Below are 26,417 nucleotides of genomic sequence, written 5' to 3' on the forward strand. Positions count from 1 at the left end.
ATCGCTTGAACCTGGGAGGCGGAGATTGCGCCACTGCACTCCAGCCTGGGCGACAGAGTGAAATTCCGTCTCAAAAAAAAAAAAAAAAAAAATTCTGTTGTATGTGCCTTAGTGTGTTTTGGGAGGCGGCATGAACAGATTTCATGAGTCTCAAACCCAAAAATGTTAAAAAAATAAAATAAAATAAAGACAAAAACCACTAGCCTTTCGGATAAACTCTTTTCAGCTGAGATTCAAGGCTGACATTCTTTTCTAATCCTCTTCTCCACTGGCCACAGGGGTCGGGTCTCGGTTTCCCCAGCTAGCTGCGGTGTCCTGCTCTAGCTTTCACCCTAACCCCGCATCTACCAGCACCACCTTCTCCGGGCAGCCCTCCCCGCCCGGGGGGACTCCTGTGCTCTTCAGACCGCCCCGGCGTACAGTTTTGTGCACGGTCTGCAGCCAGCCGAGAGCCTCCCGCCAGATCCAGGCCCGGCCTTGGACGGCCATTGGCCAACGAAGCAGCGGCCAGCATTCTAGAGCGCGTTTCGCAACCGACCAAACGCACGCTCGCTTTTGATAAACAAAAACTGCTCGACCCATCCCGAAGAAAGGCGAGCGGCAGCTCGCGCCCCCAGCCCGACGTGTGCTCCGGTCTGTGGTTTGCAGTACGAAAACACCAGGGTCTTCAAAATAAGAAAACTGATTCCCAGAGAGTAAACTCCACTAACATTAAAGTCTGGCAAATCGCAGGCAATACGTATTTGCTGAATATTTTGCTTCCAAGCTAGCACTTTGACACTCACTACTCTGGACGGCACTACTACCCCCCCCACAAAACGACACGACACTGGTTAACGTCTTCCCGCGCGCCAGGCAGTGTTAGGCCGACAGGCCCGGGCGGGTGGGAATCACTCTTATCCCCACTAGTCTGACGAGAAAGCCGGGGACCCGGGCGACTGGCCACTCGGGCGAGCTCCACAGTGGAGCACGAACAGCGCCGGGAGGCGCAAACCGCGGCGGCCAGGAAGCAGTTCAAGCTGGTCTCCGTCCCCGCGCTCTGAGGGTCGGCAGTACTTACCCCTCAGGCCTGTGACGCCGCGACCGCCGATGCCTCCCCCGCGGAGCCATGATGCCGCTCTCCGCTCCCGCGCGACTGAAAGCTCCCGCCAAGCCCCCGCCGCTCCGAGCAGCCAATCCGGGCCGAGCACGCGCGCGTGCGCAGAACTTCCTGAGCGGCCCCAGGCTCCTCCCCGCCTTGGAGCGTGAGGGAAAACTGGGCCTGGCTATCACACCGCAACGGAACTGAAGTCCATGCCGCACAACCAGTTGCCTACGGTCCATGTCATGCCAAAGTTTTCCGGGCTTTCCTTCCACCCGCATCGCCAGTTTTCCAGAGCCCGAAAGCCCCGGAGCAACGTGGGACCGCCCCTTGTGGGTGGGGAAAGGGGAGGAGCTAGTGTCCTGGAGTCTGTGGGCAGGTAAGTGGGTGGGCGCAGACAAGAGTTCGCAGCTGTTGCCGCTGAGGCCGCAGTCGTCTTGACAGACCCACAGGATTTGGCTTCCAGCCCCTGCTGCCTTTCTCAGCTGTCTGAGCTTAGCATGTTACTTTACCTCTCTATCCCAGCACCTTCATTTGTAAATAATCAGGGTTCCTTTTGTTCTTTTATTTTGTTTGTTTAAAAATGTGTAATGCAGAAGAAATCGAACCCTTACCTTACACCGCGTATAAAAACTAACGCAAAATGGATCAAAGACCTAAATATAAAGGCTAAAATTAAAATTAAAACTCTTAGAAGAAATCAGAGCAAAAGCTTCATAACATTGGACTTGGTGGTATGATTTCTTAGGTATGATACCAACAGCAGTTTGGGATGATGAAAACGTTCTGGAAAGAGTGGTGGATGGATGCACAAGGTGAACGTACTTGATGCCACAGAACTGTAAACTTACAAACGGTTAAAATGCTAAATTTTGTTATGTATATTTTACTATGATAAAAAGTTACGTTTCATGCATATAAAAGAATATAACGTGTAATGTAAGGATAAAAACAAACATCTGTGTAACCAGCACTGGATGGGGATATGAATCATTATTATACATAACTCTTGGGTACCCCTCTGAATGGCACCCTCCTCCTCCAGAGAATAACCGCTCTTCTGATTTTATGTGTATCATTCCTGTGGTTTTCTACCTTGATATAGCCTCAAATGATGTATTGATTATTGCATGTTTCTAAACTTTATATGATATTTGGTAGGTATTCTGCAAACGTCCTTTCTTACTAAAGCTATTGCTTTTATTTTTTATTTTATTTTTCCATAAATTATTGGGGTGCAGGTGCTATTTGGTAACATAAGTTCTTTTTTTTTTTTTTTTTTTTGAGACGGAGCCTCGCTCTGTCTCCCAGGCTGGAGTACAGTGGTCCAATATTAGCTCACTGCAAGCTCCACTTCCTGGGTTCATGCCATTCTCCTGCCTCAGCCTCCCAAGTAGCTGGGACTACAGGCGCCCGCCACCACGCCCGGCTATTTTTTTTGTATTTTTAGTAGAGACGGGGTTTCACCGTGTTAGCCAGGATGGTCTTGATCTCCTGACCTCGGGATCTACCCGCCTCAGCCTCCCAAAGTGCTGGGATTACAGACGTGAGCCACTGCGCCCAGCCGAGTAAGTTCTTTTTTATTTTATTTTATTTTTTTTTTAAGGCGGAGTCTCACTCTGTCGCCCAGGCTGGAGTGCAGTGGCCGGATCTCAGCTCACTGCAAGCTCCGCCTCCCGGGTTTACGCCATTCTCCTGCTTCAGCCTCCCCAGTAGCTGGGACTACAGGCGCCCGCCATCTCGCCCGGCTAGTTTTTTTGTATTTTTAGTAGAGACGGGGTTTCACCGTGTTAGCCAGGATGGTCTCGATCTCCTGACCTCGTGATCCGCCCGTCTCGGCCTCCCAAAGTGCTGGGATTACAGGCTTGAGCCACCGCGCCCGGCCAGCCGAGTAAGTTCTTTAGTGGTGATTTGTAAGATCCTGGTGCACCCATCACCCCACTGCACCATATATGTTGTGTTTTATCCCTTGCCCCCATCCCACTCTTCCCCCTAAGTCCTCAAAGTCCATTGTATCATTCTTAATGCCTTTGCGTCCTCATATAATTCTATTACTGTTAGATGTATCCGCAATTGCATCTAAATCTGCATGTAGCTGCAGTTCATTTATGTTCAGTCTTTGGAATGCATAAGTAAATACTCTATATTTTATTTATCTGTTCTCTTGTGTGTGGGTGTATCAGTTGTTTGCAGTACTTTGCTGTTACCAACAATACAGCACTGAACACTCTTATAGGAAGTTTGCAGGGGACATGTCTAAGAGCTTCTCTAGGGATGGATTCAGTAGGGATAGTACTGCTATGTAGGATACAGAGTTCAGCTTTCCATGATAATACCAGTGTTTACACATTGTAGATTGTACAGTTTACACCCTCCCCCCCCCCACTGGCTCCAAATACTATCAATATTCAGCATTTTAAAGACTTTTACATTGTTTATCCAGTGAGTTAAAATGGGTTTCCATATGGGCATCCTGTTGGGTTTTGGTTTGCATTTCCCGTAAGTTGATCATCTTTTTTATTGCTTATGGGCCATTCCTATTTCCTCTTCAGTGAAATGCTTGTTTACCTGGAAATCATGTGGGCAACTGCCATAGAAGGGAATCACTTGTAAGGTATTAAAGTTAGTTCCCTGTGGGTGGGTAGAAATAAGTTCCTGGAGCCACTAAAAGTAGTTACCCTTAAGAGAGTGAGTGAGAAGCTCCGTTTTCTAGGAAAGGGGGTGTAGTCAAACCTTTTGTGCTTGCAGGTCTGAAAAAAGAAACTACCCAGTCAAAACAAGAAGGGGTTCAGCACTCTGGGTGGAAATAACAAACGCTCAACCCAAATACATGTAAATAATAAAAGAAAATCAGGAGCATGCATCACTGAAACGTCCAGGGTTAGAATGAGTGTGCAGCGGAGTTGGATGGAGAGGTTTGAGAAGCGGGCAGGGCCCTGAGTCACTGAAACGTCCAGGGTTAGGATGAGCGTCCAGCTGAGTTGGATGGGGAGGTTTGAGAAACCGGCAGGGCTCTAAGTCCTTTTGCTTGCCCACCTCGTACGTCGACTTTTCCAGGGGCCGGGTTTTCTGTTTTCCCTCTTCCTTCTGGATTTACCGAGCACTTATGATGCAGGCGTTGTCCTGAGTGATTAGTATCTGTTGACTCATGTAATCTTCACAATTACCCTGTGCAGTAGGCACCGTCATCCCAGGTCTCAGCGGAGGATCCCAGGGAGCGGTCCCACTGACAGGAAGTGGTGCTGCCTGCCTGAGCTCCTGGGAGCCTGGTCCAGAGCTTGAAACCCGGCAGCCATTCCATGTCTGTCTGAATTCCACTATTCAGAGAAAGAGACTCCATATCTCCCAGCCTTCCCAGAAAAAGGACTGCCACGCCTCCCTGTATTAGGGCTCTCCAGAGAAGCAGAACCAATGTACATACAGGGACAGCAGGGAGAGATTTTAAGAATTGGCCCATGCGAATGTGGAAGCTGGCAAGTCTGCAATCTCTGGGAAAAGGCGCACGGGCTAGAAATTCAGGTAAGAGTTGATGTTGCCATCATGAGTCCAAAATCCACAAAGCAGGCCAAACAGCCTGGAAACTCAGGCAGAGGGTCTGTGTTGCAGGACTGAGGAGAATTCCTTCTTCAGGAAACTGCAGTCTTAAGGCCTTCAACAGATTGCATGAGGCCCACCCACATTTTGGAGGGTAATGTGCTTCAGTAAAAGCCTACTGATTTAAATGGTAATCACGCCTAACAAACGCCTTCACGGCAATACCTAGACTGGTGTTTGACCAAACAACTCGGCACCATAGCATAGCCAAGTGGACACCTCACATTCACCATCACACTGCCCCTGAACCAATCCCTGTGACCAGGGAAATGGAATACACTCATTCCCTTCCTGGCACCACCTGGATTCCTGCTGGAACTGGAGTGGCGGGGAGCGGGCTATAAACTGGGAAAGGGGAAAATACATGCTGCAGAGACAGATACGTTCATGACAGAAACTTGCGCAGGGTTTTAGAGCTATTCATAGGGAAGCTAGATTCCAACCCACTCCTGCCTTTGTTCCATGCTGCTTCCGCAGTTAGACTGTCAGCTTAGGGCAACGATTCTCGGCTTGAGTGAGGGGAGGGCAGAGGGAAAGGGGTCTAGTAGGATGCCTGGGGCGGGGTAACCTGATAAAGCCAGTGGATGCTATCGCAGGAAGGAGACTCCCGGGGTGCTCTGAGCAGAGGTTGTGTGAGAGCCCTACCTGCGATTCTGACCCAGAAGAGCCATCTCAGAGTTTCTGTAGTGATTTGTGTTGTTGAGGATGGAAACCACAGCATCTCTGCGAGTTTCTAGATATGGAAAGCCAGGAGGGGAACCTGGTTTGGAGTGGCAGGAAGAGAACACAAAGGCTCATCATAAGCCCTTGATATAAATAAATGTGGGGGCTGGAGGCTGGTCAGGGGAGAAGGGTGTGTAGAGGGGACAAGAGGTGCCCAGCAGATTCCAACCAATCAGAAAAGAAACTCCCCGCAAGGAGAAAGACGGGTTACTTTTTAGGGAAGCCATGGCCAGTCTTTTCCATTTTAAGATGGTGCCTGCGTTGTGCTGGTCTCTTTCCACCAGTTAACCGTTAGTAAAGTTTGCTAAACTCCACAGCCTTCTGTGTCTAAGGGGCGGTGAGGAAGGAAGGATCGTTAGCAAGGTAGTCAAGCAGACGTGAGCAGGGCAGGAGAGGGCCCCTACAACCAGGAAAACATCTGAAGCTGGTGATTAGCAGCTTCCCGATAAGATCGGGTGAGTGAGCTCAAGCAAACGCGGTAAGAGGCAAAATGATGGCGTTTAATTGGGAGAACGCCTCAACTGCGCATGTGCACAGCCTCGGTAAACACAGTGCGTTGGGGGGCCCCTCCCAAGTGCTGGCCGGCCACTGCGCTTCAGGACAGCCCACCCCAAGGGAAGAATCTGGGGACAGGTAACACTGCCCCCTCCCTCAAAGCATGCTAACGTGTAAGACCCCAAGTCAAAGGCCACAAAGCACTTGAATCTCTCCTGTCCCCGCTTGGCCCTCTTCCAAGTGTACTTCCTTTTGTTCCTGCTCTAAAACTTTTAAATAAACTTTCGCTCGGCTCTAAAAGTTGCCTCTGTCTCTCACTCTGCCTTATGCCCCTTGGTCAAATTCTTTCCTCGGAGGAAGCGAGAACTGAAGTTGCTGCAGACCTGTGTGGATGCACTGCCATTAACGAGATAGTGTTCAGGGTGGGGTGAAGCATGCTTATTAGAAGGGATGGGCTGAAAACGCAGGAGTGGAGGCAGCGGGGTCAGGAGTCCTAGGGGTGATCTGGAGCAGTGTGAGCAACTGCAAGGAACTTCAGGGACACCACAGGACCAGAGGCTTCAGGACACTGGAGGACATAGGTAGTGGGTCCTTAAGTTATATGCTTTCATATTTGGGAAATGGAAAAACAAAAAACTATTGATTTTATTATACAAACTATAGAAAATGACAAAACTTTTGGGAGGCTTGGGATAAACTGAGTGCTTGGGCCTGGACACTTCCATGTGGAAATATATGTTCCCTGTGATGGAGGTTGATGTATATATAAGTTCCATGTTTTGGAATTGTTAGTTTGATTTTGATTGATTGATTGGATTGAGACAAGGGTCTCACTCTGTTGTCCAAGCTGGAGTGCTGTGGTGACTTCATAGCTCACTACAGTCTCAAATTCCTGGCCTCAAGCGATCCTCCTGCCTCAGCCTCCCGAGTAGCTGGGATTACAGGCACATGCCACCACACCTGGCTAATTTTTGTGTTTTTCGTAGAGACAGGGTTTCGCCGTGTTGCCCAGGCTGGTCTCAAACTCCTGGGCTCAAGAGATCCACCCACCTTGGCCTCCTAAAGTGCTGGGATGACAGGTCTCCGCCACTGTGCCTGGCCTCATTAGTTTGATTTTAAGTGAGAATATTATTTTCTATCTTACAGGATACTCATGAGGATAAGAGAAGAATGTGGAGGCCCCTGGATACACAGAAGGACGCCATTTCTTATTGGACTCAGCTTTTCTCCAGGGAGCTCTTCTGTTGAATTTTCTTTTCAGCATTGGGTCCACCAGGGGGCAGATGAAGAAAGGGCCTGGAGATTTGACGATGTCATTGAGCACAGAGCTCCTCACTTTCAGACGTGGTAAATACTGCTTCAAAGTCAGTTCAAGAAGATGAATAAGACTAGACATTTTAGCTGCCCTTGCTTAACCCTTTTCCCCTTTCACATAAATGATATTCTTCCACAATTTATTCGATCCATTCCTGTCCATTTCCCATAAGGCAAAGTATGATTTTCTATGATGGAGAGGAAAAGAACTGATGTCTCAAATTTTCCCACTTTCTTATATAACTTCCTACAGCACTTACTAATTATTGGGTACACAGGAACATCTCACTCAACCTGGCAGTTTAATGAAGTTGTTATCTGTCTTAAGCAGACCCATTGTTCAACCTCTGTAACTATGACACTGCAAAACAGACTTAACACATCCCAGGAGGGCAGAGATGGGGGAGCAGAGGAAAATACTTTCTCTTCGATGTTCTCTTTCAGAAAAAGAGGAAATAAAATCCAGAAAGGAAGTACTCCTCACCTTTTACAGTTAGAGGGCAGAAAGATTTTTTGAAGCAAATCACAATGACATTAGATCTCTTCCTATGTCACATCCTTTTCAACATTTCTTGGGTGCTGTTACCCGGCTGCTGAACTTATTTGCTGTGTAACTAATGTTGTTTTACTTTTTCCAGACCTAACTGGCACTGCTCCTACCCAAGCTGCGATCACATGGCTAAATAGGTCTGGCCAGTACATCATGACCATGCAATGTCTCATGCTTCAGATTCCATTCTCAGCTCCCTAAAGGGCCAGCAGAGTCTGGCGCTGGGACCCTGGCAGGAGCATGCTAGCAAAATTCAGGATTTCTTTAGCCAAGGAATGGCAGACTTCCAACCTGCATAAGCAGTAACTTTACAACTGAAACGGATGTAAAAAACCTGAGAAAGAGAAAATGGAAGGACATCCCAGAGAAAAAGTTTTTTTTTTTTGTTTTTTTTTTAAGGAAATAAGGACAGAAAATAAGAAATAAAATGTCTACAGTAGAGTCTTGTGTCTATAACTCTCCCTCAAGCTGTGGTGGGAAAAGAACTTTCTGAAAAAGGTTTTCACCTCTGTAATGAACATGCTCATCCTGACAGCACTTTTGGTTGACCTGAGAGTACACACGGCTGTGCGGCTGACCTTGTCCCGCCAGTGTCCTGACCTCAGCAGCCCTTACTGCTCAGGCAGGAATGGACTCAGCAGACGGTACGTGGCAGACATGCCTCCCAGGTGATGCAGGAACCTTCTTCATAGAACCTGCTCTAGAACGAAACCTCTGGCTGCTCCCCTGCACCTCACAGGCCAGCTGTCTCACCCCTTGTCATTGAGCATAAAGATCATTATCACCCAGGCCACAAACATGCCATTTGTTTCCTGGGCTTAGAGAATCAGGGAAGGCTTCTAAGGGAAGTGCCGTCTCCAATCCTGTAGGAGCAGCCAGGCCAGGGTGAGAGTGCTCTGGGGAGGGAGGCCAGCTCTTTTGCGGTGAGCAAAAGTAGGATGCACTTTGGGAACTGGAATAACAAGCATGGCCGGAACAGAGTTAGGCAAGTGGCAAGAAATTAGACCAGTTTCCCCACTCCTCAAAGTGTAGCACGAAGACCGGCAGCACTGGTGTTCCCGGGAAGCTTGTTAGAAATGCCGAATTGCAGATTTACTGAATCAGAATCTTCATGTCAAGATCCCCAGGTGGCTGGGCAAGGTGGTTCATGCCTGTAATCCTAGTACTTTAGGAGGCCGAGGCTGGAGTCGCGCTTGAACTCAGGGGTTTGAGACTAGCCTGGGCAACATGGTGAGACCTTGTTTCTACAAAAACAAATCAACAAATTAGGCCGGTTTGGTGGTGTACACCTGTGGTCCCAGCTACTTGGGAGGCTGAGGCAGGAGAATCCTTGAGCCTGGGAGGTGAAGGCTGTAGTGAGCTGTGATCATACCACATACTGCAGCCTGGGCAACAGAGCAAGACCCTGTCTGAAAAAAAACAAAAAATTCTCCGATGACTGGATGCACAATCAATCTTGAGAAGCCCCTCTCTCACTCCATGAAGCAGTTCAGACTAGAGACTAGGAAGCCTCTGGACAATGAAGCAGGAGAATCACATGGTAAGACTTGTGATTTAGAAAAATCTTTCTTGCTGCAGAATGGGTAAGGTAGCAGGGACCCATATAGGCAGCAAGGGGGCCAACTAACAGGCTGGTGCAATGGTCCTGGCAAGACGTGGCCTCCGCCCTCAGGAGTGGGAATGGGGCATGGAGAGAGGTGGCCGGATTTGGTAGCCGATATGAGACAGCAGCAGCAGGAACTGGTGGCTGAGGCTGCCTGGAGCAGCCCTGGAACTTCTCCCAAATGCATGGCCCACTGACAGCTGGGCCCGGGTGGGGTCCAGGCGCTGGCAGCAGCACAGCAGGGTGGGGAACGCAGTATCAGTGGGTGTGGGACTCCAAAACCAGAGTCGTTCTGTGTCTGCACACGTCGCCTGGTGCAGAATGTGGGCAAACTGGTTTTCACATATGCTCCGTGTGTGTCCCGTTCAATGCATGGTGCTTCGCTGTGCCTGCAGCTGGGCTCTGGGGTTGGTACTTCTGCTGCTCACTCTCCAATTTGAACAAGCCACATGCAAAGCAGGAAGTCTGCCTGGAGTTCTTGGGGAGAAATACTGTAGCGTTAGTTAGTATTAAGCAAGGATGATTTCGGCCAGAGAAATTTGATCGTCAAACCCACGCCCCCTGCCCGATAAAAGTCTCAATAAAAAAGAGTGACTAAGAACTTACATGCAAAATATGTTGATGAAAAAGAAATCCTGTTTTAGGCCAAGAACAGAATCCCTCTGCACCTGAAGAACACAGCTTAGAAGCAAAATTCCTTTAGCAAGACTTGTACCTTTGGAGCAAGTCAACCATGCAAGAGTTGATTGAGTCCAAAGGAAAACTCTAGATCACTGTTCATGCCAAATACATGAATAGTAAGATGGGAAAATTTCCCTAATTACTCTTGCTGAGTAAAGAAGTGAGTTTAATCTAAACCAATACATACCGAGGCATCTACTGCAGGGTACAGTGGTGAAGAGTCAGCCAGGGTAGGGCACTGGGTGGGGGATCCCTTTGGCAGGCTCCAGACTAAGCTGGAGTGGAGGTTTCTCAGCACTGGGCACCAACACTACTCTGCTGACAAGAGTTGGAAGGACTGTCTCTGTGCTGGGAGCCTAAGGAGAGTTCCCTCCAGTCAGATTCAGGGCTGCAACCATTTTCATAATAAAAGAAGAGGGGGCTGGAGGCTGAGGAAGGGGAGGGATGCTGTGGGCCTGACTGGTCTAACTGACCCGTGGCCCTTTCCTGTTCTGGTCCTACTGGGACCTTCTGCTCTTTGTCCACCTGCTGTGCACCGATGGGGGTCAGAGTGGCAGGTTTCTCTACTGCCTAGGCTGCTGTGAAAGGAAACAGCAACTGGAAATACGAAAACATAAAAAGGAAATTCCAGAGTCCCTGGCATTTACCTTCCTTCACCTTATGGCATGACTAACATAGCACCGCAAACAGGTACAATTACAATGGAAAGTTTAGCTGCACCCGAGGATTGGCTACTTAGGAGAACTTACTCAACAATGATTGGGCACTCAGGGTGCTCAAGACATTGGGCTTCGCATCAGAGGGGAAGGAACAGCAAAAAGGTGATCCAGACACTCAGAGGCCTTGGAGTCAGCATATCCAGCTCAGCCACTTAATAGGCATCTGAACTTGGACAAAATAGCTGATCCCTCCAAGTCGTTTCTCATCCATAACAAGGAGGTAATACTTAACTGAAAAAACAAAAAAACAAACAAAAAAACCCACAGAAGTACCAGCCGGGTGCGGTGGCTCACGCCTGTAATCCCAGCACTTCAGGAGGCTGAGGCAGGTGGATCACAAGGTCAGGAGTACAAGACCAGCCTGGTCAATATGGTGAAACCCCGTCTCTACTAAAAATACAAAAATTAGCCGGGCGTGGTGGCGGGCGCCTGTAGTCCCCAGCTACTTGGCAGGCTGAGGAAGGAGAATCGCTTGAACCTGGGAGGTGAAGGTTGCAGTGAGCAGAGATTGGGCCACCGCACTCCAGCCTGGGTGACAGAGCGAGACTCTGTCTCAAGGAAAAAAAAAAAACCAGAAGTATTCAGACAGCTCCCTAATCTTTCCACCCCAATCACCATGGGTCTACCCAACATCTAACCCACATTGCCCAGTCTTCTCCTGTTGTAATGGAAGAGTCCTATCAAAGGCCAGTCTCGCCACTAACCTTCAGCTCTAACCCTCCCCACCTCCCGAGCTGGCCCTTTCCTAAATCATTCTCTTTCTCTGCTGGATCACTCTCACCAGCATGTCATTCTACTCCAGTATCTCCCATCTTAGAAACCACCACTACCTGCAAGCAAAAGCGAACCTCTCAACCCCACATCTCTCTGCAGTTATCGTCCACTCATCTCCACTTTCTTCACAGCAAAATAGAGCTATTTACCCTTTATCCTGACCTCCTGGGAGTTCATTCCTCAATGTGCTCCAGCAGGCTCTGTCCTTCCTATTCTGCTGGAGCAGTTACTGCCAGGGTCACCCCCACTGCTGAATGCAGTGGACTATCCCCATGTTATTCTACCTTAAAAAAAAAAATTGTACAGATGGAGGTCTTGCTACGGTTGCCCAGACTGGCCTCGAACTCCTGGCCTCAAGCAATCTTCCAGCCTCAGCCTCTCAGTGTTGGGATTATAGGCATGAGTCACCGTGCCTGGCAACATATTTTGCTTTTAACAGCATATGCCTTAACCAGTGCCTCTTATGCCTTTCCCACAATGCCTTTCTGCCTTGGCTGCAGGGACCCCATACTCTTGGTTTTTGGTCGTTCCTGCAAGGCAGGTAATTCTCAATCACCCTTGCCGGCTCCTTCTTTAACTGTCTCATCAGAGGGCCCCAGGACTCTGTTTTGGGTCCTCTACTGCATTTCCTGTCTACACATCTTCCCCGGGTTAACTGATAAAGTCCCACAGGTCTAAATCCCTTCTCTAGCTGATGGCTTTCTGAACTGTTCTCTCCAGCTGGAGCTGTCTCCTGAGCCTGAGCCGCAGACTCGTGTGTATCTTCACGTGGTGGTCTGACAGGAACCTCAAGTGAAAACTTCCAGTCCAAGCTCTTGATCCCCTCCTCCTAAACACATGCCTTGGCATCTTCCCCGTCTCAGTAAGCACAGCTCCACCATCTACCCCAGTAGGCTCATACCCCAAGCCCTCTCTGCTCCTGGTTCCTCCCACGCAGTGGTTCTACCTCCAAACTGCTTTCAAATAAATTCCTTCTCCAGCCACTGCCACCCACTCGGTTCAAGCTGCCCTTGCACACTATACTGTCTCCACCTGTCTCTGTGCCTCTCCTTTTATCCCTCGGCAGCTGTTCCCAAAAGGGGAATTCAAGGAATGTCACTCCTTGCCCCAAACCCTTTCCTCCTGAACCAGTGGAAGACTGAGATTCCCTGCAGGGCGGCAGGGCCTGGTAACCCGGCCCCGCATCACCAACTTCTTTCCAGTCCACTCTTTCCCTTGCTCATGATGCTTTAGACACGTCAGCTTCCTTTCAGTTCCTTGACTAGATCGAGCTCTTTCCCACCCCAGGGCCTTGCACCCACTACTTCTTTTGTTGGAAAACATTTCCTCCAGAGCTTTGTAAGGCTTTCTGTTCATTCTTTGGCTTATCCCCCCAAATGTCACTTCCTCAAAGAGACCTTTTTCTGACCACAACACTTAAAAATGGGCACGGTCAATACAACTGCTTTCTTCAAAGCATCCATCACAATCGGCATTATTCGTTTGTTTTCCTGTCAGTTGCCTCCTCCTCTCTCTCCATGAGGAAGTAAGCCTCCCCAGGGCAAGGATCTCGTCTGCCACACTCGCTGCTGCACCTCCACAGCATACAGTAGTGCCTGGCACTTAGCTGACAGTAAATACATCGTTATGGACTGACCACCCATCTAACAGGGGTTTTGTGAGAATTAAATGAGAGCATGTGTGAAGAGCACAGCATGGCATACTGCCTGTCAGCAAATCCACAATACCTATGGCTATTACTATGTCCATGGTCAGTGATTCGTGGAAGTTCTGGGGAATCACGTGAACCTGCGTATCTGTGACTCATGCATATTTTTTTCCTAATACAGAGTATCTGTTTTGTTTTTTTGAGATAGGTTATTGTTCTGTCACCCAGGCTGGGGTGCAGTAGCAGATCATGGCTCACCATACGCTTGACCACCTGGACTCAAGGAATCCACCCACCTCAGCCTCCCAAGTAGCTGGGACTACAGGTGAACACCACCATGCCTGGCTAATTGTTTTATTTTCTGTAGAGAAGAGGTCTCACTGTACTGCCCTGCCTGGTCTCAAATTCCTGGGTGCAAGCAATCCTCCTGCCTTGGCCTTCCAAAGTGCTAGGATTACAGGCGTGTGCCACCACACCTGGTGAGTGCTGTTTCTATCAAGCTTTTGTTCTTGATGGATTTGGGGTTTCATTTTTGCTCAAGTTATAAAACCAGAATAAAACTCTGGGAAGTGGCATTAGCCTCTATGGGGCAAAGAAAAGCCATTAGATGGGAATCAAAACCATTTGTACTGAAGCTTGGAGGCAGAACTGTTGGCACCAAGCAGTCCACCAAGTCTTATCAGGAAGTTCAGTGCCAAAAACACACCAGAAGGAATAGCCATCCCCAGCATGAGGTTTCGAGGTCCGCCTCTGGAAGCAGATGGCTAGCTCTAATTCTGTCTGGGGGCATGACACTGATGAAATGATCGGTGTGCTTCCATTTCGTCATCTGTAAGCTGGAATAATGGCGGCATTTGGTTCAAAAGTTTGTAAGTATAAAATGGGTAATCTACGTAAAATGTTCCTGGCGTGTCGCAACACATTTTAATTATTACAATAATCTACAAATAGGGAGTGGGACAAAAATATTTAACGACCACATGCCAAATAGACTTAAAAATAGATTGCTTTCCGAGTTTAGATGTAAAATGAGGGTATGGCAGGGCTGGGGCCTGGGAGGGGTCCCTGGGGAGCTCTGAGGGCAGCAGGGCTGCTCTTGCCAGACCCACACTTCCCCACTTGGGCCTCCTGACTCAGGTCCTCCTGGAGACTTCAGCTCTCAGGGAAGCTGCAGAAAGAAGTACCAGCATGCCAGAGGCCTGGATGGAAGAATGGACTGCCACACAGCCAGGCAAACAACTATCTTGGAATCAATCATATTTTTTCTTTTCTGTTCTGGCTGGAGAGAGACCACTGGGCTTTTGAGGCGGTTTTGATTTGAGGGAAGAAGCACCGTCACATCTCTAGTGCTGTTAAGGAGCCACTGAACCCTAGCAGGGCAGTGAAAATTAAGAATTAAAAACAGTGTTTAGGGATTAATATCTAGAATATATAGAGAACTCAGTAACATAAAAATCCCAAGCAACTCATTTTTTAAAAAGGGGTAGAGGATTTGAATAGACATTTCTCCAAAGAAGATATACCAGTGGTAATCAAGCATGTGAAAAGATGCTCAACACGACTGATCATCAGGGAAAGGCAAATCAAAACCACCATGAAACAACACTTCACATTCATTAGGACGGCTACTACTGAAAATAACAGAAAACAAGTGTTCGTGAGGATGTGGAGAAATTGGAACCCTTGTGCGTTGCTGGTGGAAATGTAAAATGATATAGTTGATGTGGAAAACGATATGGCATTTCCTCAAAAAAAAATTAAACATAGAATTACCATATGACGCAGCAGTTCTACTTCAGGGCATATATACAAAAGAAGTGAAAGCAGGGACTCCACAGAATTGTACACTAGTGTTCACAGCAGCATAATTCACAATAGCCATAGGGTAAGAACAATTTGCGTATCTATCGATGGATGAGTGGGTCAACAAAACGTGGCCTGTACACACAATGGAATATTATTCAGCCTTGCAAAGGAAGGAAATTTCTGGCACATGCTACAACATGGATGAGCCTTGGGGACATTATGCTGAGTGAAATAAGCCAGTCACAAAAGGACAAACACTGTATGATTCCACTTATATCAGGTACCTAGTCAATTTAATACAAACAGAAAAGAAGTGGTGGCTGCCAGGAGTTTAATGGGAGAGGATAACGGGGAGTTGTCATTTAACGGGCACAGAGTTTGTCCGGCAAGATGAAGAGCTTCTGCAGCTGGATGGTAGCGATGACAGCACAGCAGTATGAATGTCCTGAATGCTACGGAACTGTACGCTGAAAAATGGTGACGATGCTAACTTCATGTGTATTTCACCATGATTTTAAAAGAGCCCAGTGTTTATTATCAACCTCACTGCAAGAGGAGCTTTGTTCAAAATTTCAGCTATTTGTTCAAAAGATTTATTTAATGAACATCTATTAGTTTCTAAGCCCTATGTTTAGTGCTAAGGGAGAGGGGAGAAAGGAAAGGCCTTAAAAACCTCATACTTCATCAGGAGAGAAGGGGAGGAAGGTAAGCTGAGAAAGACATGAGAAGGATCTGCATTAAAAAAAATTCCTGCCAGGCACAGTGGCTCATGTCTGTAATCCCAGCACTTTGGGAGGCCAAGGCGGGCGGATCACCTGAGTCCAGGAGTTCGAGACCAGCCTAACCAATATGATGAAACCCCATCTCTACTAAATATACAAACATTAGCCGGGCATGGTGGCATATGCCTGTAATCCCAGCTACTCGGGAGGCTGAGGCAGGAGAATAGCTTGAACCCAGGAGGCAGAAGTTGTGGTGAGCTGAGATCGTGCCATTGCGCTCCAGCCTGGGCAACAAGAGCACAACTCTGTCTCAAAAAAAATTCTTTTAAGGGGCAGGCTGGACTGGAACTCCTGGGCTCAAGGGATCCTCCTGCCTCGGCCTCCCATGCAGCTAGGACTATAGGTGCACGCCACTGCCTCGGCCTCCCATGCAGCTAGGACTGTAGGTGCACGCCACTGCCTCGGCCTCCCATGCAGCTAGGACTGTAGGTGCACGCCACTGCCTCGGCCTCCCATGCAGCTAGGACTAGAGGTGCACGCCACTGCCTCGGCCTCCCATGCAGCTAGGACTAGAGGTGCACGCCACTGCCTCGGCTCCCATGCAGCTAGGACTAGAGGTGCACGCCACTGCCTCGGCCTCCCATGCAGCTAGGACTATAGGTGCACGCCACTGCCTCGGCCTCCCATGCAGCTAGGACTGTAGGTGCACGCCACTGCCTCGGCCTCCCATGCAGCTAGGACTGTAGGTGCACGCCACTGCCTCGGCCTCCCATGCAGCTAGGACTGTAGGTGCACGCCACTGCCTCGGCCTCCCATGCAGCTAGGACTAGAGGTGCACGCCACTGCCTCGGCCTCCCATGCAGCTAGGACTAGAGGTGCACGCCACTGCCTCGGCCTCCCATGCAGCTTGGACTGTAGGTGCACGCCACTGCCTCGGCCTCCCATGCAGCTAGGACTAGAGGTGCACGCCACTGCCTCGGCCTCCCATGCAGCTAGGACTAGAGGTGCACGCCACTGCCTCGGCCTCCCATGCAGCTAGGACTGTAGGTGCACGCCACTGCCTCGGCCTCCCATGCAGCTAGGACTATAGGTGCACGCCACTGCCTCGGCCTCCCATGCAGCTAGGACTAGAGGTGCACGCCACTGCCTCGGCCTCCCATGCAGCTTGGACTGTAGGTGCACGCCACTGCCTCGGCCTCCCATGCAGCTAGGACTGTAGGTGCACGCCACTGCCTCGGCCTCCCATGCAGCTAGGACTATAGGTGCACGCCACTGCCTCGGCCTCCCATGCAGCTAGGACTAGAGGTGCACGCCACTGCCTCGGCCTCCCATGCAGCTAGGACTAGAGGTGCACGCCACTGCCTCGGCCTCCCATGCAGCTAGGACTGTAGGTGCACGCCACTGCCTCGGCCTCCCATGCAGCTAGGACTGTAGGTGCACGCCACTGCCTCGGCCTCCCATGCAGCTAGGACTAGAGGTGCACGCCACTGCCTCGGCCTCCCATGCAGCTAGGACTAGAGGTGCACGCCACTGCTCGGCCTCCCATGCAGCTTGGACTGTAGGTGCACGCCACTGCCTCGGCCTCCATGCAGCTAGGACTGTAGGTGCACGCCACTGCCTCGGCTCCCATGCAGCTAGGACTGTAGGTGCACGCCACTGCCTCGGCCTCCCATGCAGCTAGGACCAGAGGTGCACGCCACTGCCTCGGCCTCCCATGCAGCTAGGACTATAGGTGCACGCCACTGCCTCGGCCTCCCATGCAGCTAGGACTAGAGGTGCACGCCACTGCCTCGGCCTCCCATGCAGCTAGGACTGTAGGTGCACGCCACTGCCTCGGCCTCCCATGCAGCTAGGACTGTAGGTGCACGCCACTGCCTCGGCCTCCCATGCAGCTAGGACTAGAGGTGCACGCCACTGCCTCGGCCTCCATGCAGCTAGGACTAGAGGTGCACGCCACTGCCTCGGCCTCCCATGCAGCTAGGACTGTAGGTGCACGCCACTGCCTCGGCCTCCCATGCAGCTAGGACTATAGGTGCACGCCACTGCCTCGGCCTCCCATGCAGCTAGGACTATAGGTGCACGCCACTGCCTCGGCCTCCCATGCAGCTAGGACTATAGGTGCACGCCACTGCCTCGGCCTCCCATGCAGCTAGGACTATAGGTGCACGCCACTGCCTCGGCCTCCCATGCAGCTAGGACTATAGGTGCACGCCACTGCCTCGGCCTCCCATGCAGCTTGGACTGTAGGTGCACGCCACTGCCTCGGCCTCCCATGCAGCTAGGACTAGAGGTGCACGCCACTGCCTCGGCCTCCCATGCAGCTAGGACTGTAGGTGCACGCCACTGCCTCGGCCTCCCATGCAGCTAGGACTATAGGTGCACGCCACTGCCTCGGCCTCCCATGCAGCTTGGACTGTAGGTGCACGCCACTGCCTCGGCCTCCCATGCAGCTAGGACTAGAGGTGCACGCCACTGCCTCGGCCTCCCATGCAGCTAGGACTGTAGGTGCACGCCACTGCCTCGGCCTCCCATGCAGCTAGGACTGTAGGTGCACGCCACTGCCCCCCGCTAAGATAAGGATCTTAATAAATAAAAGTGGAAGAATGGATGACAGAGCATCTGCACAGGGCTTGCTGTGCATATCATCACACCAAACAGAATTTAAGGGAGGAAACTAGATTTAAACACAACAGGCTTGGAAGAAATTGGGGGGCTGATTCATTAATACCTGTGGAAAAGAAAATCTTTAAAATTGTAACAGAAGGAATAGGGTAGAGATAGAAGAAAAGAAACAAGAAAAAGTTGGCTGCTATAAAGAGACATCTAAAATAATTCTACAGTAAGAGAATACTAAATACTGCTAAAATACAATAGTGGAATTAAATTCACCACAGAATCACCAGTTACAGCCAGCATCACCTGAAATCCATTTTCCAGCAAGGAAGCTGCATTTTCAGGACCTTCTCTGTTATTCACACCATGACTTTCTTTTCCACAACCAATTAGGACTTTTGCCACAGACAACCTGGTGGGAGGCTCGGGTCAGTGTCTGTCAGTGTCTGAGGCCAGCTGAGTTAGAGGGGGTGACTAAGAAGAAAAGGAGACAACTGGGAAGGACTCCAGGCCCAGGGCCATTCTTGCTCTTTGCTTCTGCACATTACAGGCTCTTCTGAATATTAAATGTGACATTAAAAAAGATGCCTCACTCCCTGAAATGCAGAAATATTTATTTTGGTTTCCTTCATTGTTTTTGGAAATTCTGTTTTGGTTTATAAAACATAGAAACAGCCAACACTTAAAGCAAACATTGAAAACCCCAAGGTGACAAATTATTGACTTTTTGTGCAATTAAGAATACATATATGAAGTTAGGCTACCAAATAGTGTTATTACAATGACAATTCTTTAGTGCAAGCCCTGTTGTGCTTGTATATAATACATGTAATCTCACATACCCCAAAACAGCTGCTTTAAATGTACAAATGACAGCTCAATTCAGTCAAATGTGGCAAAGACTCACAATAAAGTGAACTGCTGTTAATTTCCCAAATTAACTTAAAAAATCCCTGGAGAAGTTAATCCCAGGAAATGAACTTTCCAGATTTCTACATCCTAGAATTTTGGCTTCTCAAACACATTTCACAGAAATCAGGTAGCATTATAAGAACATTTACTTATTACTGTCCATTTCAATAAGTACCCAAGTATATTTACTCCCTTAATATCTTTAAAGAAATGCTTGCCTGAGAGTTTATTTTTTGGGGAAAAAGGCAAGTTCATCCCAACATGATCTTTTGATATGAAAACCACGTTAAAAATCTGTTGGCCAGTACACAGAGTGAGTGGTTCAGTGAAGATAAAGTCAACAGTTATTCAGGTGTCATAGCTGAGCATGGCTGATCCAGGTAACTCTTTCTTGAAATGCTTGTCTTCACTAGAGAATCTAAGGCAGATTTTTAAATAACCCCTGAAAAAGGATGGAATGGGGGAATCAGGCCTGGAGAACACAGTCCAAGAGCATTCTGCCATGAATGAGAATCCATGCGTTCTGATGAGCACCCATTTGCCGGAGGCTCCTTATCTGCACGGTTCTGAGTTGGATCTGCCCTTCTGCTTACTGGAAACCTTATGCTCCAACAGAAACCACACGGGACTGGAGAAGAACATGAGTTTCATCACCCTTATGAATCAGAAGGGTTCTGTGAATGCCTGTGAGAAGGGGCAGTAGCAGGGATTTAAAAAAATCTCTGGTCCGCTTGTGAGATTCTCCAGCCAGGACAGTTGTTCTTACTTTTAAAGGGAACACTTCCCTCTAGTGCACTGCACTCTTTAGAGCAGCAGACGGCTGCAGAATTTGCAGCAAGTAGCAGACATCTCAGAGAGAGCAAAGTCCTAACCCCTTGAATAGAAAAACAGGGAGACAGAAGATGTAAAAGCCACCTTTTTAACTGGGAAAGTCCCAAATAACTTAGCACATTTATAGTTTCCCCTTTACAATTTTTAAGGCTCATTTTGGAAAGTGTGTATCACCATAAACATGGTCTGCAACATGAGGTGACTGTAAGGCAGTGTTCTATTTCCTCTAACATTCCTATGAGAAGAACCCCGAATGGACAAGTCAAACACGAACGCTTCCTTCCCTACACTTGCTGTATTCAAAATTACCAACATGAAGGCCATCAGCAGGAGAAGAGATTGTGGAACTGTGCCATTTCCTCTGAGCTTTCTTCTTCACACTAAACCTTGATAGTGGAATAAAGTTCATCTATCTGCGACCTGAAATAGTTCCGCAGCTCTGGCCTTTTCGCCTTCATTGTTGGAGTCAGAAGGCCATTGTCGATAGAAAATAATTCAGGGTGCAGTGCGATGCCTTTGACCTGCCAATAAACAAGGCAGTTAAACGAGGAAAGAGGACACAGGCCACCGGTCTAAAAAGCACATAAGCCTTGGAGGGAATCAACATCCTCCAGCCATCCAATCTATCCTCTCATTTCAGCCAAGCTGCACTTTCTCCACAAAGGACAGGCACCCTACTCTTAGGACAGGATTCAGGATCATATTCTGATGCCCAGGAAAAGAGAACACGTGCTCTTGATTTAAAAACCTTTCCCCTGTCAAACTGCTCCATTATTTATTCCTCATGCATGTCTTTAGGTCACCCCATATGTTTATATAATCTACCTGTAAAACATCTCCAAGTGGAAAATTTGTTTTACAGGAATTCATGCACTCAGATGAAGGTCATACCTGTTCAAATGGTTTTAGACCAGAATCCTTCCCAAGTCTCACCATGTCTTCGAGGATAGCTTTTTTGACATCCTAATAGGGTAAGAAAAATAAATTACTTCCTCTGTTGGAGGTCCCTGAATATCTACAGGTACATTTAATGCCAAGTTATGATGAGGAAAGACTGGACCCTTCAGAACCTTACCTTATTTCTGCACAGTTCCTCAAAGGACCCATCAAATCCTCTCTTTTGGGCCCAGGAACGTAATGTCTCGACATCTGGTACCACAATTGCAATGAGAAATGCCTTTAACACAGACAAATGAGTCATTACATAGCTTGATCCAAATGCTCTAAAATAGGGGTTTTTTTTCTGTCTTATGGCCCCCTGGGAGAATATGATCCAAATTATGGTTCATCTCTTCAGAACATACTACCCCCGTCTCCCAGGAGTTCATTCAGCCCAGATTAAGAACTCCTGGTTCTAAAATGTGGCTGGTATCAGGAATTTTGCAATTAGTGTTTTTTAAAAACCACTGGAAATAACAATCTAACAAACCTCTAATTTGTATTTACTTCTGTATACTTATTTTTTTTGTTTTGTTTTGTTTTGAGGCGGAGTCTCGCTCCGTCGCCCAGACTGGAGTGCAGTGGCCGGATCTCAGCTCACTGCAAGCTCCGCTTCCCGGGTTCACGCCATTCTCCTGCCTCAGCCTCCCGAGTAGCTGGGACTACAGGCGCCCGCCACCTCGCCCGGCTAGTTTTTTGTATTTCTTAGTAGAGACGGGGTTTCACCGTGTTAGCCAGGATGGTCTCGATCTCCTGACCTCGTGATCCGCCCGTCTCGGCCTCCCAAAGTGCTGGGATTACAGGCTTGAGCCACCGCACCCGGCCCTGTATACTTATTTTTTAAAAGCAGGGTCAAATAAACAAGGTGATGGATATCAGAAGAACATGATGGATATCATGAGACAGGAAAAAAAGGCAGCCTGTCTCATGCTTGTAATCTTAGCACTCTGGTAAGCTGAGGAGGATCACTTGAGGCCAGGAGTTCGAGACCAGCCTGGGCAACATAGTGAGACTCCATCTCTACCAAAAATTTAAAAATCAGCTAGGTGTGGTGGCTTGCACCTGTAATCCCAGCTACTCAGGAGGCTGAGGTAGGAAGATCCCCTTGAACCCAGGAGTTTGAAGCTGTAGTGAGCTATGACTGCCACTGCACTCCAGCCTGGACAACAGAGTGAGCCTATCTTTAAGAAAATAAATAAAGAAAATTTATATAGGTTCATTTTTTAAGAAAAATCTCTAATATCCCATTCTTTATAGTCTAGTAACAATAAAATTAAATAAAAATCAAAGAATGACAAGATTCTAGATCAAAGGAAAATAGCTGCAATCTCAAAGAAAAATAAGTGCATTCTCTTATAAGAAAATATCCTTCTAAAATAATTTTAAAATCTAACAACTTTTCAAAAGGTTAACTTTTCAGGAAACCAGAGCCTCTCTTCTTTGGCATCATCTGTCCAACATTTTGGCAAATACCATACATGTTTCACTGCAATACTGATTTTGATTTTCAATTTTGAGTATTCTTGGTTCACAACCACCATTTACTCAAAAATGATTAGGAAGCATATCATCAATAGGCTGGGTTTAATATGTGTGAACATTTTAAACTTTCTTTTAACCCATGTCAGTATTTTCCTTCATAACTGGAAACATATATTACCCAGACTTCCCCCACCCCCCGGTATGTTTATCCAACCTCCCTTGGTACATCAGGCCTCTCTCAGTAAAATAAAAATGTGGAAATTAAAGAGAACACATTTTTCTGAGTAGGAAATGCCAAGCAGCAAAAATCAGTAACAGGTCAATGATGCTCTAGTATATTAGACATGAAAGCCGATTTATAGGCATCTCAAACTTCCAGTCACATGTAAAGCCCCTGGAGTACCAGGCAATGGCAATGTCTATGCAGCAAAACTGACGACCCAGAAAGCACATACCTGCAAGCTTTCTCCGTGGACAAACACCTGAGCAATAGCCTCACTTCGTATGTAGATATTTTCAATCTTTTCAGGTGCTATGTATTCTCCTTGTGCCAGCTTAAATATGTGCTTTTTCCTGTCGATAATCTTCAAGGTGCCATTCTGTTGATCAGAAGGGAGGGGGTTATGAATGGGCTGATGGCTAGTTTCCAACCAGGATGGATCCCAATATAACAGTGAAAGGTATTTAATACACATTATTGATTCATTCTAATAACATCCCACAGAGGTCAGCTATGATCCCATTTTACAGAGAGGAAAACTAAGAATGAGCGAGACTGAGGAACCTGTCCAAGGCTATTCGGCCAAGTGCAGAGATGGAGAAGGGTTCCTAGAGCCCGTGCTCATTCAGCATCACCACTTGGCACCACTGACTGGTCAACACTAACAAGGCTCTGCTCGCTCAGTACGCCCCCTGCCTGAATTAGGTGCATAACACCTGGCTCACCAAGTGACTCAAGTTCCTTAACAGCAGGAGCACAACTTTTCCTTCCAAAGTGCTCTGCACAGAGTAAGAGTTCAAGAAATGTTTCCTACACAAAGGCCAAATTCCTGTTTTCTTCCTCGATGTCTGGAGGGGTGCTCTTGGCCCTCTGGGAAGAGTGAGTCAACTGTGGAAGTGCTCTAGCATCTCTGGACCAGACCAGTCACATCCCAGTAGTGCTGTAAGCAAAACACTAGTCTCACTTTCACCCCATCCCCACCCCGGGGCCACTCTCACGCCTCCAAAATTGATCTCTAGAAAGTGTCTAGGGTTCTTTTGTTCCACACCAGTTCCCCATTTTCAAAAGGAGCAAACCAAGGTCCAGAGAGACTATGGGATGTGTTTGTGAGTGCCACAGTAGAATCAGAACTGACATTTAATCTCTCCTGAACCGGAAGAGGGGGACTTAATTTATCTCTAAATAGTTTGGGTATTGCAAAATCTGAAGCCATTTTGGGAGGTATTTTTCTAATCAATACAAATTCGAGAGAAGTAAGCACCTAAAATCTATAAGAATCTTCCAATACACAATAATAAAAATTATATTTGTAATTTTAGTGCTTGCAATCAGCATAGTAATAACTTTGAAACAATAGGTTACTGGTCAAACCAACAGGTGGGACAGGTCAGGCTTCTTGCACAAGCTTCTCACTCTTAAGATAGACTCTTCAGAATTTCTCTACAGTAAATGATTCTGAGACTAAATCCAACTAAATTCAAGGGGTTCGTCTAATCTGTGAAACACCTTATTTTTAATGAGATGACAAACCCAAGAAACACATTTATTCCCAAATTCTTGCCCATCCTACATTGCTGGAAGTCCACCACAAATTCCTCCATATCTTATTTAACTGAGCCTCAACATCACAGCTCAGTACGGACACTGTAAAAAGCCACTGTCTCTTTGTGTTTCAGTTGAGAAACAACAACCAGAATTGATGTTAAGCATCAAAACAGGCCGGGAGTGGTGCTCCTGCCAATAATCTCAGCACTTTGGGAGGCCGAGGGGGGCGGATCACCTGAGGTCAGGAGTTCGAGACCAGCCTGGCCAACATGGTGAACCCTCGTCTCTACTAAAAATATAAAAGTTAGCCGGGTGTGGTGGCGGGCACCTGTAATCGCAGCTACTCGGAGGCTGAGGCAGGAGAATCGCTTGAACCCAGGAGGTGGAGGTTGCAGTGAGCCGAGATCGTGCCACTGCACTCCAGCCTGGGTGACAAGAACAAGACTCTGTCTCAAAAAAACAAACAAACCCACCCCCCAAACAAAAAAAACACACACACACACAACAGACAGACAAAAAAACCAACAAAACAAAACACATTTGCTAAAGTTAAAGTGAAAATCCAACCAAGGATGCTAAGTGTAAACCTGTCCCCTGCAGGAAATGGAACAGTCTACATCATACCACTCACCAAGGAGGAAGGGAAAGAGAAAATTCAGGGTGCCACAGCCACGTGGCAGCTGTACAGCAGACTAGATATTTTCTTCCCTACAGTGGAAGAGAACTGTTTGTGACCAGAGGAGGTGGCAACTTACTGGTAACCATTTTCCAATGTCCCCTGTGTGTAACCAGCCGTCTTTGTCCAAAGCTTCTGCTGTTCTCGCTGGGTCCTTCAGGTAGCCCTGAAATACATTTGGCCCCTTCACACACACCTAAAGAAAAGAAGATCATCAGTGAACAGCATTTACTGGGGCTTCTCCAGAGAAAACTGGTGTGTGCATGTGTGTACGTGTGTGTCTGCCCCAACCTTTAGCTGGAAGCCCTAAACTCCAGGATGCAGAGGGAGTTACCAGAGCCCCACCGGGATCTGCGAGGGATCTCCAGTGCCTCTACTTCCCTTCCTGAATTACCTCAGCTCTGGTCAATTTGGAGGGCAAAGGCTTGCCCTGGGTTCTGGCTCAAAGCTGTTGGAAACCCCCTCAGGGGATGAAATCCCTTTTAAGTAATTAGGTTTCCCATCCCGTAGCCAGCAGCTCACTAACCGGAACCCAGGGCAATCAACAGGCACGAGCTCCGTCCCAGGAACTGAGGCCACCGGGCCTTTCTTTGCAGGCCCTTGAGCCCAAATCCCTATGAGGCCTGGCAGAGGAAGGCAGGCGTCAGTGTTCCTCCTGCCGACTCCCCGAGAGCTGAACATAAATGTACCCTCAGAAAGAAGCCTGGCAGACTCCAGGATCACCAATGAAGTCAAGCTCAATGGCTTTATTGAGCTGTTGGGAAAAACCACTGCATTCGCAAAGGCCAGCGATCACAGGAAACGGCAGTGAGGGGAAATGACTGACAGTTTTCACTCACCTCGCCCTCACCCTCAGCAGCCAGGTAATTCATTTCTTCCACATCAACAAGTTTTATCAAACTGCATGGCATCGGGGCCCCAACATGGCCTGTATATTAAATAAGCAAAGGTCATTCCTAAGGGAACTAATTATAACCTCAGGTCACATTATTTTGATAGCAAACAGGATTCCACAAAAGAAAAACAGCTGGGATAAACTTCTGATTTCTGCAGTCATAGCCATTCTCTTCCTAGTATAATTAAAGAGAGTCTATTCTTAGACTAGGGCAGAACATATTTAGTCTCTTCAGGACCTTTTCCAAGTGTGATGCTCTGTTATTATGAGTAATTTGGCCTCTATGTGAAGGTTCCTGCAAACACCTGGAAGCAGGCTCGCTCAAACCTTCAACCGGCTTCCACCCTCCCATCGCCCCCACCCATCACTTGCACTCATCTTACACAGACTTTTTTTTTTCTGAGACGGAGTCTCGCTCTGTCGCCCAGGCTGGAGTGCACTGGCGCGATCTCGGCTCACTGCAAGCTCCGCCTTCCAGGTTCACACCATTGTCCTGCCTCAGCCTCCTGAGTAGCTGGGACTATAGGCGCCCGCCACCACGCCCGGCTAATTTTTTGTATTTTTGGTAGAGACGGGGTTTCACGGTGGTCTGGA

General features: G+C 48.1%; 2 protein-coding genes and 2 long non-coding RNA genes across 15 annotated transcripts in view; 2 read left to right on the plus strand and 2 right to left on the minus strand.

Annotated features, from left to right (window-relative positions):
* Window positions 1–1,382, minus strand: part of CENPU (centromere protein U) — a 43,852-nt gene extending 42,470 nt beyond the window's left edge. For 4 of the 6 annotated variants that reach the window (XM_033215823.1, XM_033215821.1, XM_033215826.1 and 1 more), the window contains exon 1: window positions 1,061–1,381. In XM_033215823.1, the coding sequence (XP_033071714.1) occupies window positions 1,061–1,362 (302 nt within the window). In that variant the 5' untranslated portion in view covers window positions 1,363–1,381. Of the gene's footprint in view, window positions 1–1,060 lie in introns of all 6 variants that reach the window. The other 2 variants (XR_004438239.1, XM_033215822.1) reach the window with 2 other exon arrangements.
* Window positions 1,383–5,283: 3,901 nt separating this feature from the next.
* The window catches only part of LOC117086202, a 53,541-nt gene continuing 32,407 nt past the window's right edge, over window positions 5,284–26,417 (plus strand). The window contains exon 1 of the long non-coding RNA XR_004438241.1: window positions 5,284–6,474. This is a non-coding gene — a long non-coding RNA (uncharacterized LOC117086202). The remainder of the gene's footprint in view (window positions 6,475–26,417) is intronic.
* Window positions 16,034–19,947, plus strand: LOC117086201. The gene is made up of 2 exons (XR_004438240.1): window positions 16,034–16,113; window positions 18,259–19,947. It is a non-coding gene; the product is annotated as an uncharacterized LOC117086201 (long non-coding RNA).
* The window catches only part of ACSL1 (acyl-CoA synthetase long chain family member 1), a 70,629-nt gene continuing 63,132 nt past the window's right edge, over window positions 18,921–26,417 (minus strand). For all 7 annotated transcript variants that reach the window (XM_033215827.1, XM_033215829.1, XM_033215831.1 and 4 more), the window contains 6 exons: window positions 25,768–25,856; window positions 25,008–25,124; window positions 22,943–23,086; window positions 21,142–21,243; window positions 20,958–21,029; window positions 18,921–20,587 (listed from right to left, as the gene is read on the minus strand). In XM_033215827.1, coding sequence (XP_033071718.1) covers window positions 20,447–20,587; window positions 20,958–21,029; window positions 21,142–21,243; window positions 22,943–23,086; window positions 25,008–25,124; window positions 25,768–25,856 — 665 coding nt within the window. In that variant the 3' untranslated portion in view covers window positions 18,921–20,446. The remainder of the gene's footprint in view (window positions 20,588–20,957; window positions 21,030–21,141; window positions 21,244–22,942; window positions 23,087–25,007; window positions 25,125–25,767; window positions 25,857–26,417) is intronic.

The sequence above is a fragment of the Trachypithecus francoisi genome, unplaced genomic scaffold (assembly GCF_009764315.1).
Source record: "Trachypithecus francoisi isolate TF-2019V2 unplaced genomic scaffold, Tfra_2.0 Lachesis_group1, whole genome shotgun sequence".
Lineage (NCBI taxonomy): Eukaryota > Metazoa > Chordata > Mammalia > Primates > Cercopithecidae > Trachypithecus > Trachypithecus francoisi.